Raw genomic sequence first — 16,156 nt, 5'->3', positions numbered from 1 at the left:
GTGCTAAATAAACTACTAGTCAGTCAACAACTCAAACTGTAAAAATAGTAAGTCCAGATGAACTGAGCAGCCTAATATACTTAAACAGTCCACCCTGAAAATAAACTCATACATCGCTAATAAGAGTTTATCACAGCTTAGTCCCGTTTTTAATAGCTTTAATTAATTATAAAACATATTTTAATAAATTTGTAATATCATAGAAATAAATGACACTTTCAGGTATTTGAGGTGCCCAGGTGTAGCACTGAATTAATGAAGACATAAGGACAGATGACGTGGAGAGAATAATAACCAACGTGCGCCCTGCAGCTGTATTTATAATGTACATAGAGTCGTGACATGCAAATGTGAGCACGGAAAAAGTGTGCACAGCCGCACACGCATTCAAAGCAATTCCATAATCTTGCATATTGTCAGTGGCTTCGTCACATTATAGGACTACACAATATCATTATGTTTTAGTCACAGTAGGTCTACAATTACATCCCTGAAAGATGTCCGAAATGAAACTTGATGAATGCTTTGATGACAATGGAGACACCCCCCCCACCCCCTTAAAAACTTCAGATTTACCCAAATTTCAGGGGTCGCCCCATTGAGCTTGGAAAATATGGAAATAAGAAAGAAGCAGACCCCTGTTATAAAACAAGCTTGTGTTGGAGAGTGTTGGTCTGTGCTGCTCACCAGAATCACACCGTCACTCTTATGATACGCTGTGAACTCGCTCAGTGCAGAGAGGAAAAGCTGATTGCAGGAGGTGTAATTCTGACCCGCGTCCACCATCTGACCACACAACTTCATCACCTGACACACACACACACACACATCAACATGAATTAACCATATAAAATGCAAAACAAATCTGGAGGAAATCATTCATGTCAAAACCAAAAACATACTGACATACATTCAAAATATTAATGTTTTGCCACATAAAAAGTCATAATTATAATATATACAAATATGAACTAAAACATAAAACAACTACTAATATATATACTATAAAACAATACAAACATTTACTAAAATATAATACAAATCATTATACCAAAATGCAAATAAATATTTATTTATGACTGTATTCAAATATATAAAAATATAACATTAAACCATGAAGAACAAATATAGAAATAATGCGTACAATAATATATAATTCTTAAAAACATCAACTGAAAATATACTATAAATCATGCAGATTACATTACAGAATAAAATATGATGAAAAAATGTCATTTTAATCCTTTTAAGCAAAGCTCAGAGGAGAAAAAACAAATCAGTGATGAATATCTTACTTTCTTCACACGACTCTCCAGTTCAGACATGTCACTCTCACATTTATCCAGAGACTGTCTGAAAACACACACACACACGCACGCACGCACGCACACAAAAGCACGCACACAAAAGCACGTAGATGTTTTATAGAGACTCTTCATACCAATATTAATAATGTTTTATTAACAATGTCCTTTACCCCCACCTTACAATTAAACCCCAAACTCATAGGAAACAAACACTAGTTAGTTTTAGTTCATTAGTTAAAGTTATTAGTAACTAGTAAAGTTATGGTCGCTAATAACCTTAACTTTTCTGAATTTGATTTTAATCCAATAATGTGCACTTTTTGTGAAGCTGCTTTAAAACAACAATTACTGTATACAAATTTATAAATTAAAAAAATAAATAAATAAAAAAAAATTCGCAATAGAAATAAACTTGAATTGAACAGAATTGAACATCACCTACAGTTGAAGACAGAATTATTAGCCCCCCTTTGAATTTGTCTTGTTTAAATATTTCCCAAATGATGTTTAACAGAGCAAGGAAATTTTCACAGTATGTCTGATAATATTTTTTCTTCTGGAGAAAGTCTTATTTGTTTTATTTTAGCTACAATAAAAGCAGTTTTAAATTTTTTAAACACCATTTTAAGGTCAAAATTATTAGCTACTTTAAGCTATATATTTTTCAATAGTCTACAGAACAAACCACTGTTATACAATGACTTGCCTAATTACCCTAACTTTACCCTAATTAACCTAGTGAAGCCTTTAAATGTCACTTTAAGCTGAATAGTTGAAGAATATCTAGTCAAATGTTATTTACTGCAAAGATAAAAGGAATCAGTTATTAGAAATTAGAAAAGTGTCAGAAGATGGATTACTCTGCTGACTCATCTGTTGAACTGCATCCCAATCATCACCAATACTGTAGAACAGTGGTTCTCAAACTGGGGGTCGCGACCCCTGCGGGGATCGCAGAATAATTTCAAGGGGTCGCGAGAGTGATTTAAAAACTGTGTAATTTTCAGTGATTATAATATATATTTTTCAGTATTATAAGTGAAAGCTAATATTTTCAGATTTTATAAAGATATCACTGATGAATTCATAAAGTTTTTAGGACACATTCAGGCAGAATCCATCTTTGCACTTGAAACACAGTGCTCAGGAACAGTTTAAAACTGTTGTCATATCAACTTGCTGCAGTAAACAAAGCCGGCAACGCTTGTCCCGCCTTCGCGCTCTTCTTATTGGCCCACTACGCTAGACTGAATCATTCAGTCAACGCCTTCTGCCGTCAAATGACAGGAGCTACAACTGCGAAAATGAAACACGCTGAAGATGAGAATGAAAACAACACTGACAGATTTAGTTTTAGAAACCAGCTAAAGCTACAAATAATGGCAGATCTGATTAGATTAGATGATTAGATTCAACTTTATTGTCATTACACATGTACAAGTACAAGGCAACGAAATGCAGTTTAGGTCTAACCAGCAGTGCAACAGCAGCAAGTGCAGGATACAGGTATAAGTTATAAAGTGCAGTTATTGAAAAACTATGGTGATATTTACAGATGGATGTACTATCAACATTATATACAGGTTGTATTAGCTATGAACAGATTTACAATAAATGAATATATGTACAGGATGCTATTAATAATCAGGAGTGGCAGATAGATAAACATAATTACAAATTACAAATGTCCATGTGCTGTGGGTATGTACAGTTCAAGTAAATGAATCAGTGCAATGAATATGTGCAAACTTTAAATGTGCAAATGTTAAATAGTGCAGTGATTGTGAGGAGTATAAGTTAGAGGAGTGTGGGGGGTGTATTGGGGGGGCAAAAGAGTCAGTGAGGGGCAGAGTTCAAAAGGAAGACAGCTCTGGGGAAAAAGCTGTTCCTCAGTCTGCTGGTTTTTGTCCGGGGGAGCCTGAAGCGCCTGCCGGAAGGCAGGAGAGAAAACTGTCTGTGAGCAGGGTGAGAGGTGTCCTTAAGAATACTGCGTGCTCGGCGCAGACAGTGTTTCTTCTGGATGTCCTCAATGGCTGGCAGTGTAGTCCCTGTGATGCGTTGGGCAGTTTTCACCACCCGCTGCAGTGCCTTACGCTCAGCAACAGAGCAGCTTCCATACCAGACTGTGACGCAGTTGGTCAGGATGCTTTCTATTGTGCAGCGGTAGAAGTTCACCAGGACGGCTGATGAAAGCTGGTTCTTCTTAAGTTGCCTCAAGAAGAATAGGCGCTGATGAGCCTTCTTGACCAGGCTGGAGGTGTTGGTGGTCCAGGAAAGGTCCTTTGAGATGTGGGTCCCCAGGAACTTGAAGGATGAGACAGGCTCAACGGCCATCCCATTAATGTGGATGGGATCATGCGAGCCTGTTCGTCCCTTCCTGAAGTCCATAATGAGCTCCTTGGTCTTGCTGGTGTTAAGGACCAGATTATTGTCGGTGCACCAAGTGGCCAGATGCTGTATCTCCTCCCTGTAGGCAGTCTCATCATTATTGCTGATTAGACCAATCACTGTGGTGTCATCTGCAAATTTGATGATGGTGTTGGATCTGTTCACAGGCCTACAGTCGATGGTAAAAAGGGAGTAGAGGAAGGGGCTCAGCACGCAGCCCTGTGGTACACCAGTGTTGAGTGTGATGGTGGTGGAGCAGATGTGGCCTGATCTAACATTCTGAGGTCTGTTAGTCAGAAAGTCCATAACCCAGTTGCAGAGAGACGTGTCGATATCCAGGTCTCTGAGTTTGATCAGTAGCTTAGAGGGTATGACAGTGTTGAATGCTGAGCTGAAGTCAACAAACAGCATTCGTGCATAAGTGTTTTTATTGTCCAGGTGTGTGAGGACAGAGTGCAGTGCTATGGAGACGGCATCTTCTGTGCTCCTGTTGCCACGGTAGGCAAACTGATGTGGGTCCAGTGTGGATGGCAGAGAGTCTTTCAGATGTGCCAGGACCAACCGCTCAAAGCACTTCATGATGATGGGTGTGAGTGCTACAGGGCGCTAGTCATTCAGGCATGTTGGGCTGGAGTGTTTGGGCACTGGCACAATAGAGGTGGTTTTAAAGCATGTTGGCACAGTTGCTAGGTTAAGTGACAGGTTGAAAATGTCTGTGAATACCCCAGCGAGCTGTTCTGCACATGCTTTGAGGACGCGCCCAGGGATACCGTCTGGTCCAGCAGCCTTACGCACATTGATCCGACTCAGTGCGGTGTAGACTTCTGAGGAGGTGAGTGTGACAGGTGAGTGGTCGGTTGAGGTAGGGTTCCTGGTGTAGGGTTCTGTATTGTCTCTTTCAAAGCGGGCATAAAAGTCATTTAGCTCGTTCAGGAAGGAGACATTTGTGGCTGTGGGTGTGGACTGGCTGGGTTTGTAGTTGCTGATGGCCTGGATGCCCTGCCACATGCGCCGAGGATCAGAGTTGGAAAAGTGCTCCTCTAGCTTTAGCTTGTAGCAGTGCTTGGCCTTTTTGATGCCCCTCTTCAGATTAGCCCTGGAAGTGCTGTAGGCCTGTGCATCCCCTGATCTGAATGCAGTGTTGCGTGCCTTCAGCAGGAGGCGCACCTCCTTGTTCATCCATGGCTTTTGATTTGGGTATGTGGTGATCTGTTTCTGGGTTGTAACACTGTCTATGGTGGTGTTGATATATTCCAGAACAGAGGAAGTGTAACTGTCAATGTCTGTGTGAGAGCCACATGTGGCCTGGGAAGCAAACATACTCCAGTCTGTGTGTTCAAACCTGTCCTGGAGTGTGGAGTCCACCCCCGCTGGCCACACTTTGATGGTCCTTACTGATGGCTTCACACGGTTGACGATGGGTGAGTATTTGGGGGTGAGAAACAAACAAAGGTGATCTGATTGACCCAAGTGGGGGAGGGGGGTCACAGCGTATGCTTCAGCCATGTTTGTGTAAACTTGGTCTAAAGTTTTGTTTCCCCTTGTGTGGCAGAAAATGTTCTGATGGAATTTGGGGAGCACTGTCTTTAAGTTTGAGTGATTAAAATCCCCCGCAACAATAAAAGCAGCCTCCGGGTGAGCAGTCTGTTGTTTGCTGATGGCTGCATGAAGTTCATTCATAGCAAGCTTGGCATCAGCGTCGGGAGGGATATAAGCAGCAGTTATTATGGTGGAGGTGAACTCCCGTGGCAGATAAAACGGTCTACATTTAACCATTAGAAATTCCAGGTTAACAGAGCAATGTCTCCCAACGACGACAGAGTTTGTGCACCAAGCTTTGTTAATATAAATGCATAATCCTCCGCCTCTGGTCTTACCGGAGTCATCCGCCGTTCTGTCTGCTCGGAATGTTTGATGCTCCGTTAGCGATATAGCGTTGTCTGGTATCGCGCTGTTTAGCCATGTTTCTGTGAAAATCATGACATTACAGTTCCATAATCTTTTGCTGTGGTTGATGCGCAGTCGAATCTCATCCATTTTGTTCACCAGTGACCGTACATTGGCGAGAAAGATGCTGGGTAAAGAGAGCCGGTGTGGTGTTAGCTTTAGCTTAGCTCTTAGCCCGCCGCGCTTCCCCCGTCTTTGTTTACGTTCTCTGCGCCGCCTTCGAGCACTTCCGCCCGGCCGTGGAGGGCTCTGAGGCCCGGGTGTTCTGGCGATCTCAGGGATGAGTCGAAGATTGTTAATAAAACTGTCCGGAGTGCACAAACCAATATCCAAGATGTCCTGTCGGATGTACGATGTAAAGGCACTGCTGTTCTGTACGAACAGACTCGAAATGAGCAGGAATAATACCGCAAAATTGCAGAAACTGGAGAGACGCTGGGCTTCGCGAACTGAACGCGCCGCCATCTTGCCGCTTATTCTTGCCGCATGATTAGTGCTCATGTGGTGAATGTTAATCCACCATCTACACTTTTCCAAGAGTAGATAAAAGACTTCCATTGGCTTCAAGTCTGCTATGAAAATAACTAAAGCGTTCACTGTAAAGTCTGTGGGACGGAACTTTCAGGTAACAGTTTGCCACATCTACACATTTTAAGCACGAGAGATTGTTTAAACCTTCATTTAATCGCTAGACGCTGTCAGCCGTGCAAGTGGCAGCGGTATGTAAAATTCATGTCAAGCAGTGCGTGCAGGGCCGGTGAGCGGTTCGTCTGTGTTTTGGTCACTCAATTATCCTTAAAAAATGTGTTTTCTTGTGATAACGGGATTTCATTGGGACATATTTACCTCACACATGCATATATATATTTTTTGCTTGTTAGTTTTGATTAGTGTTGATTTCAAATGCAATAAATCTGTTTATAAAACTTAAAATAAGTTATTTTTATTGTTTGGATATGTTTTGGTAGTGGGGGGTCGCGAGTTCTTGACGATCTTACATTGGGGGTCACTGGCTTAAAGGTTTGAGAACCACTGCTGTAGAAGACCTACTGGAACCCACAGATTCTCACCAGGATTCTCACAGATATCAGTCAAGTTTGGTGAAGGAGAAATCATGGTTTGGGGTCTACATTCAGTATGGGGGCGTGCGAGAGATCTGCAGAGTGGATGATCAACATCAACAGCCTGAGGTATCAAGACATTTGTGCTGCCCATTACATTACAAACCACAGGAGAGGGCATATTCTCCAGCAGGAGAGCGCTCCTTCTCATACTTCAGCCTCCACATCAAAGCTCCAGAAAGCAAAGAAGGTCAAGATGCTCCAGGATTGGCCAGCCCAGTCATCAGACATAAACATTATTGAGTTGAATAAATAAGATGAAAGAGGAGGCGTTGAAGATGAACACAAAGAGTCTTGATGAACTCTGGGAGTCCTGCAGGAACGCTTTCTTTGCCATTCCAGATGACTTTATTAATCAGTGATTTGAGTCATTGCAGAGATGTATGGATGCAGTCCTCCAAGCTCATGATGGAGTCAGACACAATATTCATTCTGTTTCCACTGCAGCATGAGCACATATTCTATACTGGACAATATTGAAGCTTCAGTGATGAGACTTTTGTCTCAGTAAAGTCAGACCTTACTGTCCTAATCAAATCATTATTAATCAAGACATGATCAGATTTTATTGTGCTCAAATAAGCGTCATCTAGAGGCCTTTACCTTTCATATAAGCCACTTCTGATATAAAACGATCAACTAGAAGTCAAGTTATTATTTGCTGTTCCTAAATCTTGGACAGGACACAAGACTACTGTTGGGTAGTGTAATCCCAACTCAACATTGCAGATCCTGGGATGTGACTATTGCAGACACACACATTGCGATATCGATGCTGAAACGATATATTGTGCAGCCCTAATTTGTAATAAGTTTTAGTTAATTAATCAACGTCAACAGTAACTAATAAAGTTACAGTAACATTTCTGATTGTAATGCAGTAACGTGCACCATTTGTAAAACTGCCCTGAAACCCCAAATACTGTGAAAATAAACATATATAACAACAAACATACAAATAAACTTGAATTTAATTAAATACTGTATTTTTTAACGTTAATTAAAATTAATTGAATTAATACCTGAATGCAGGAGAGTCTCTGATGCAGTCCTCGTAGTCCAGAAAAGTGTCCATTCTGAGTGTGTGTGTGTGTGTGTGTGTGTGTGTTAATGTGTGTGTTTTAGTGTGTGTGTGTATAATTTGCAGGCCTGAATAGCATCATCTCATTATTATCATCATCATCATCTTCATCATCATGATCCGTTATCTCTTATCCTCCTCCGCTCCTCACAAACACACACTGAATATGACGATGATAACAATAACACACACTCGACACACACTCCGCTATAATACACTCAATTACTCTAAGAAATTATATACAGTTGTCTTGAGGTGTGTGTGAGTGTGTGTTGACAGCTGCTGAGGTGTTTGCTCATGTTGATATGAGGCGAACTTCCGTTGGCGGATATCATCCGCGTGGAGGGGATGTCCGTGATGTTTCAAAATAAAAGCACGAAAGGTGATGAATTGTTTTTGAGCACAGTAGCGTACGTTCATTCAAAAGGAGGAAAATTTAATTGAGAAAAATTAAATACAATGAATCAATCACAAAAAAATAATAAAATGACTAAACAAACAAAAAAATGTTTCGGTGGGTTTAACAAGAGTTTATCTTAATTATTATTGGAAATACTGTATTTATGCATTGTTCCACTGTATATTCTGCAGCAATATGATGATGTTCATAACAGAAAAAATTCTTTTTAAGGACAAAAGTTTACTACTACTATTATTACTACTACTAAAATTAATTAAAATAAAAACAAAGAAATTAAATAAGTGTAGATAACTAATCAACAGCTATAAAATGAAATAAGATCAAAAGAAAATAAGCAAATTAAATTGCAATCAAACTAAATAAAATGACAAATATTAATAATATTATGTAATAACAATATATACTAAAGCAAAACAATCTGTTATATGTTAATAATATAAATTTAATAACAATGCAAGATAAATCAAACAAATTTGAACATAAAAATAAAATATATGAAAAATATTTACATATATTAAAATTATATAAACTATATAAAATATATATATTAATACATAAATTAAAAAATGAATATGATAAATGAAATCACATACAATGAAAATGTCAATGAAATATAATAAAATAAAACTAATTGAATATAAAGAAAACTTTAGAGAGAATAAATTGAACTAATATAATAAAATTTAATTAAATTTAAAAGAAGCAAAAATAAAACAAAACAAAATCTCTGATAGAGTTTGACTTTGATTGATAACATTTAATATAAATGATTCCAAACATTTATATAGCGCTTTTCTGGACACTCCAGGGGGGGAATCTCCTCATCCACCACCAGTGTGCAGCATCCACCTGGATGATGTGACAGCAGCCATATAGCCCCAGACAGCACACCACACACCAGCTCATTGGTGGAGAGGAGACAGAGTGATTATGATATGAGGATGGCTACGAGACCATGATGGACAGAGGCCAGTGGGCAAATATGGCCAGGATGCCGGGGTTATACCCCTACTCTTCATCAAAGGACATCCTGGGATTTTTAATGAGCACAGAGAGTCAGGACCTTGGTTTAACATCTCATCTGAAAGACACTGAGCAGTGTAGAGTCCCCTTCTCTATACTGGGGCATTAGGACCCACACAGCCCGCAGGTTGAGCGCCCCCTGCTGGCCTCACTAACACCACTTCCAGCAGCAACCTAGCTTTCCCATGTGGTCTCCCATCCAGATACTGACCAGGTGCAGCTTGAGTGGGTCTACCATGTGAGAGTTGCAGATAGCTAGCTGCCGGCTCAATTAAACATTACTGAATATACTGACCACATTCTGTTGTCATACTAATAATAAAATACAAAATAATGTAAGTATCACTTTATAAAGCGTACATGCGTAGATTTGATATTGCTTTACCCAGTGCTTCTGTTTTGTATTAATTCATTCATTCATTTTCTTTTCGGCTTAGTCCCTTTATTAATCCGGGGTCGCCACAGCGGAATGAACCGCCAACTTATCCAGCATATGCTTTACGCAACGGATGCCCTTTCAGCCACAACCCATCTCTGGGAATGTTTTGTATTAATCTTATATCTTAAAATACAAACATATTGCCGGCAATGCGAACCAAACTCCTACTTACCTACGCCTTTAACAGAGCGCCTCTGACCCCATACTCCCCGAGCACCCTCCACAGAATGCCACGAGGGACACGGTCGAAAGCCTTCTCCAAGTCCACAAAACACATGTGGACTTGTTGGACATACTCCCATGAACCTTCGAGCACCCTGGTGGCAATGAGGACTTGTTTCCAGTGCATGTTGGACTCTGGGAGGGCTGCCCTGTCACCAATTCTGTTCATAATTTCTATGGACAGAATCTTAAAGCGCAGCCTTGGGTTGTAGAGGGTCCAATTCGGGGACCACAGGACTTCATCTCTGTTATTCGCAGGCGATGTTGTTCTGTTGGCATCATCGAACATGGATCTTCAGCATGCACTGGGGAGGTTTGCTGCTGAGTGTGACGTGGCTGGGATGGGAATCAGCACCTCCAAGTCCGAGGCCACGGTGCTCCACTGGCTTGCCATCTCCAGGTTGGAGCAAAGTCCTTACCCCAGGTGGAGGGTTTTGTTCACGAGTGAGGGAAGGATGGAGAGCGAGATTGACAGGCAGACTGGTGCAGCGGCAGCAGTAATGCAGTCAATGTACCGGTCTGTTGTGGTAAAGAAGGAGCTGAGCCGAAAGGCAAAGCTCTCGATTTACCTGTTAATCTACATTCCTAGTCTCACCTATAGCCTTGAGCTTTGGGTCATGACTGAAAGGACAAGATCTCGGATACAAGCGGTTGAAATGAGTTTCCTTCACAGGATGGCAGGGCGCACCCTTATAGACAGGGTGAGGAGCTCTGTCAACCGGGAGGAGCTCGAAGTAGAGCCGCTGCTCCTCCACATTGAGAGAAGTCAGCTGAGGTGGCTCGGGCATCCGTTTCAGATGCCTCCTCGACGCCTACCCCAGGAGGTGTTCCAGCCATGTCCCACCGGGAGGAGGCCTTAGGGAAGAGCCAGGACACGCTGGAGGGACTATGTCTCTCGGCTGGCCTGGGAATGCCTCGGGATCCCCCCGGAGGAGCTGTCTGGGGAGAGGGTAGTCTGGGGTTCTCTCCTGAGACTGCTGCCCCTGTGACCCGGCCCCAGAAAAACGGATGAAATTGATTGAGTGAATTAAACTTAAAATACAAACAAATAAATGAATATCACATACGATGAAAACACCCACAGACAAACGTTGTGGAAAGCAGAGAGCACACAGACGTCATGAGATTGTATAAAAGTTTATTATTTAGCACTTGATGCCGTTCAGCACAAAGACTAAACTCTGACACAGTGTTTTCAAAAGTCCTGCTCTGAAAAGGAGACGACGGAGATTCAGACAGCTCTATAATAAACCACATGTTCATCTCAGCATCATTTACTGCCTCTGGATTCATGCATTCATCTCTGTGTGTGTGTATGTGCGTGTGTGTGTGTGTAAGAAAAAAGATTCAGAAAGTGTGTATGTATCTGTGTGTATTGCGTCTTTACATTTACAGTGACTCAACAGAACTCAATAGAGACTAGAATGACAGTGACGTTGTCCGCACTGCCCCGCCTCACCGCCTCACTGGCCAATCGCTGACAAGCAGCCTCAAATGGCCCTGCCCCCTCGCTCTGCCCCTCCTTCAGTTCCACAGTCTCGTTCTAAACAGAAATCATTGAACAGAGTCAGCGCTAGAGTTAGAGTCGACTGAAGCCAGAAAACATTAAATATAAACACATTTTGTTAGATTAAATTAAATGTTGACATAAAATATTAATTTTAATTATTTGATTTCAGATGGTTGCCATGGAAACATTTCTAAACTAAAATAAAAACCTCAAAAAATTTAACAAACTATATATAAACATACAAATGTCATGAAAATTGACCATTCTTTATTAAATTAATTACATTTTAAACATTAACAAATAATGTTATCATCAATCATTTTCTGTTGGCTTAGTGCTTTATTTATCAGGGGTCGCCACAGCGGAATGAACCACCAACTACTCCAGCATGTTTTACACAGTGGATACCCTTTCAGCTGTAACCCAGTACTGGGAAACATCCATGCACACTTATTCACACACACACACACACACACGCACACGCACACACACACACTTCGGCCAATTTAGTTAATTCCCTATAGCGCATGTGTTTGGACTGTGGGGCAAACCGGAACATCCTGAGGAAACCCACGCCAACACGGGGAGAACATGCAAATTCCACACAGAAATGCCAACTGACCCAGCCGAGACTCAAACCAGCGACCTTCTTGCTGTGAGGCCACAGTGCTAACCACAGAGCCACCATGCCACCCAAAATTTTATTCATTCATTTTCTTTTCGGCTTAATCCACTTATTAATCTGGGGTCGCCACAGCGGAATGAACCACCAACTACTCCAGCATATGTATTACACAGCGGAAGCCCTTTCAGCTGCATCCCAGTACTGGGAAACACCCATTCACACTCATTCTCACACACACACATACATACACTATGGCCAATTTAGTTAATCAATTCTCCTATAGTGCATGTGTTTGCTGTGGGGGAAACCGGAGCACCCGGAGGAAACCCACACCAACACGGGGAGAACATGCAAACTCCACACAGAAATGCCAACTGGCCCAGCTGAGACTCGAACCAGCGACCTTCTTGCTATGACGCTAACCACTGAGCCACTGTGCTGCCCCAAATGTTATTGATTAACATATTTAAATTTTGATTGTAGTTTTTAATAATACTCAGATTTTTTAAATATATATATATGTCCTGTTTTCAGCATGTTTATAGTGCTGACACACACAAACCTTTACAAACACATGACACAAATACGATTAACACACACCTCCAGTACGCTGAAGACAAACTGAACAGCCTCGTCTGCAGAAAACACTTTAAAAAGGCCATCACACGCCAAGAGGACAAATCTGAATAAACACACACACACACACACACACGCGCACACACGCACACACGCACACACACACACACACACACACACACACACACACACACACACACACACACAATCCATCAGTATTACACTGAAAAAAGATGTGTGATGTGTGTGTGTGAGAGACAGAGTCTGTGTAGATGTGTGATTGTGTTAGAGAGTGTGTGTATATGGTTTGTGTGTGTGTGTGTGTGTGTGTATGGTGTGTGCGTATATGTGAGTTTGGATAGTATGTGTGATTGTGTAAGAGAGTGTGTGTATATGGTGTGTGTGTGTGTGTGTGTGTGTGTGCGTGTGGATAGTATGTGTGATTGTGTAAGAGAATGTGTGTGTATATGGTGTTTGTGTGTGTGTGTGTGTGGATAGTATGTGTGATTGTGTTAGAGAATTTGTGTATGTGTATTTATGTGTGTGTGTATGTGTGTGTATACAGTGTGTGAGAGTTTTTGTGGGTATTAATGTGGTGTGTGTGTGTGTGTGTGTATGGATAGTATTTGTGAATGTGTTAGAGAGTTTATGTGTGTGTGTGTGAGTTTTTGTGGGTATGAATGTGGTGTGTGTGTGTGTATGGATAGTATTTGTGAATGCGTTAGAGAGTTTATGTGTGTGTGTGTGTGTGGATAGTATTAGTGAATGTGTTTGAGAGTTTGTGTGTGTGTGTGTGTGTGTGTGTGTGTGTGTGTGTGTGTGTGTGTGTGTGTGTGTGTGTGTGTGTGTGTATGTATGTGTGTGTGTGTGTGTGTGTGAATGTGTGTGTGTGGATAGTATGTGTGAATGTGTTAGAGAGTTTGTGAATGTGTGTTTGTGCATGTGTGTGTGGGTATACGGTGTGTGTAAGAGATTTTGTGGGTATATATATATATATATATGTGGTGTATGTATGGTGTGTGACTGTGTGTGTGTGTATGGATAGTACATGTGATGGTTTTGGGTTTGTGAATGTGTATTTGTGTGTGTGTGTGTGGATAGTATGGTAGTATGTGGATAGTATGTGTGATTGTGTTAGAGAATTTGTGTATGTGTATTTATGTGTGTGTATGGTGTGTGTGTATACACTGTGTTTGACTTTTCGTGGGTATGAATGTGCTGTGTGTGTGTGTGTATGGATAGTATTTGTGAATGTGTTAGAGAGTTTGTGTGTGTGTGTGTGTGTGGATAGTATGTGTGATTGTGTTAGAGAGTGTGTGTATGTGTATTTATTTGCGTGTGTGTGGGTATACGGTATGTGTAAGAGATTTTGTGGGTGTATAGATGGTGTGTGTATGTTGTGTGAGTATGTGTGTGTATGGATAGTGTAAGATTGTGTTTTTGTGGGTATGAATGTGGTGTGTGTGTGTGTGGATAGTATTTGTTAATGTGTTGGAGAGTTTGTGTGTGTGTATGTGTGTGTGTGTGTGGTGTGGATAGTATGTGTGATTTGTGTTAGATAGTGTGTGTATGTGTATTTATTTGCGTGTGTGGGTATATGGTGTGTATGGTGTGTGAGTATGTTTGAGTATGGATGGTATGTGTGATTGTGTTAGAGAGTGTGTGTATGTGTATTTATTTGCGTGTGTGTATGGTGTGTGTGTGTGTAAGAGATTTTAGCGGTATATATATATATGGTGTGTGTGTGTATGGTGTGTGACTATGTGTATGTATGGACAGTACGTGTGATGGTGTTAGAGAGTTTGTGAATGTGTATTTGTGTGTGTGTGTGTTAAACCCACTTGTCATTTGGACTGAGTTGACAGCGCCGCAGGTCTGGAGTGGAAATCACACCACAGCGTTTATACTGACCGTCACCTATAGAGCGAGACACCTCCAGCACTCCCAGCACACGGCCGTCCCTGCACACACACACACACACACACACACACACACACACACACGTTGACAAATTTTTGAGGATTTAGGAGCAAGAGTAATTGAGTTCTTTTGTCATGTCAAAATAAAATGAAACACCACCAGTAGGAGGCGACGTTTAGATATACAGTAGTTCAGTAGAATCAGTTTTATTGCCAAGTGTGCTTCACACACAAGGATTTGGCTACAGCAGCTTCCAGTATACATAAAGTGACAACACAAAATAAATATGGAAAAAAAGACGATAAACATTAAATATTAAACAGAGATGCAATTAGTCAAAAAATAAAATACACACTCACATCCATACACACTCACAGAAAGTGACAGTCCTGACTATCAGCAAATGTGATGAACATTTCAACAAATAAAAATGTTAATCATGTTTACATCATGTTTACACACTAAATAGATTGTGTAAAGACACACTATACACATTTTATGTCAAAAATATGGCATTAAGACACACACACACACCTGACGGTCCCGCCTGCTCTCTGGATCCTCATGCGCTCTTCATATATTGTGGGATTGTGCTCTTTACTGAGAGCCAGCGTCACACACTTCCTCTTCCCAGAATCCTCAGCCTCCTCCATACGACACAACACTGCCTAACACACACACACACACACACATGAATCCACACACGTTTTTTTGTTTGAAAGCCGAGGCTTATTTTTTATTACTATATATATATATATATATATATATATGGGCGATGCAGTATCGCTGTCGCTTCACAGCAAGAAGGGTGTAAAGGGACTAAGCCGAAAAAAAAAATGAATGAATGAATGAATATTTATATATATATATTTCTGTGTGGAGTTTGCATGTTCTCCCCGTGTTGGCGTGGGTTTCCTCCGAGTGCTCCGGTTTCCCCCACAGTCCAAACACATGCGCTTTAGGGGAATTGGGTAAGCTAAATTGTCTGGAGTGTGTGTGTGTGAATGAGAGTATATGGATGTTTCCCTGTGATGGGTTGCAGCTGGACGGGCATCCCGCTGCATAAAAAATATGCTGGATAAGTTGGCGGTTCATTCCGCTGTGGCAACCACAGATTAATAAAGGGACTAAGCCGAAAAGAAAATGAATGAATGAAAATATATATATATATCTCAAGGCTTCTCAAAGTCCGACTCCATTTTGTATTGCCAGACCATGCGTAAAGGATTTAAATAGTGGATTTCCTTCATGGATAAATGCATGAACCTTGTAAATCAACAGTTTAGTTGTTTGTATTTTTGTAAAATATAAATTACGAGTCAAAATAAAATCGAAGGCGAAAATATTCAAAGTTTTCCTGCGTGATTCTGTTGTCACGACATCCTGTGACCATACGAGGCTTCACGTGATCGAGCGTGCTAGTCGCACGTGCGCCTGCTTTAACACACCGCAGCAAAGTGATCATCTGTATGGATGAAGATGTCGGTCTCACAGAAAAGAAAACTTGAAGAGAATAGACAGTTCAAAGTTGAATGGACAGATAAATCTGTGTTTGTTTTGCCACAAGCATGCACAA

General features: G+C 41.1%; 2 protein-coding genes across 4 annotated transcripts in view; both read right to left on the bottom strand.

The window, feature by feature from the left end:
* The window catches only part of zgc:162872 (BAR_ACAPs and ArfGap_ACAP domain-containing protein), a 37,462-nt gene extending 29,332 nt beyond the window's left edge, over positions 1-8,130 (bottom strand). For both annotated transcript variants that reach the window (XM_056473443.1, XM_056473444.1), the window contains exons 1-3: positions 7,786-8,130; positions 1,296-1,353; positions 688-807 (exon numbers count right to left, since the gene is read on the bottom strand). In XM_056473443.1, coding sequence (XP_056329418.1) covers positions 688-807; positions 1,296-1,353; positions 7,786-7,838 — 231 coding nt within the window. In that variant the 5' untranslated portion in view covers positions 7,839-8,130. The remainder of the gene's footprint in view (positions 1-687; positions 808-1,295; positions 1,354-7,785) is intronic.
* Positions 8,131-11,073: 2,943 nt separating this feature from the next.
* The window catches only part of ilkap (integrin-linked kinase-associated serine/threonine phosphatase), an 18,399-nt gene continuing 13,316 nt past the window's right edge, over positions 11,074-16,156 (bottom strand). For both annotated transcript variants that reach the window (XM_056474339.1, XM_056474340.1), the window contains exons 7-10: positions 15,115-15,248; positions 14,502-14,621; positions 12,685-12,766; positions 11,074-11,492 (exon numbers count right to left, since the gene is read on the bottom strand). In XM_056474339.1, the coding sequence (XP_056330314.1) occupies positions 11,349-11,492; positions 12,685-12,766; positions 14,502-14,621; positions 15,115-15,248 (480 nt within the window). In that variant the 3' untranslated portion in view covers positions 11,074-11,348. The remainder of the gene's footprint in view (positions 11,493-12,684; positions 12,767-14,501; positions 14,622-15,114; positions 15,249-16,156) is intronic.

Source organism: Danio aesculapii, chromosome 15 (assembly GCF_903798145.1).
Source record: "Danio aesculapii chromosome 15, fDanAes4.1, whole genome shotgun sequence".
NCBI classification, from domain to species: Eukaryota; Metazoa; Chordata; class Actinopteri; order Cypriniformes; family Danionidae; genus Danio; species Danio aesculapii.
This window is presented reverse-complemented; position numbering and strand designations above follow the sequence as displayed.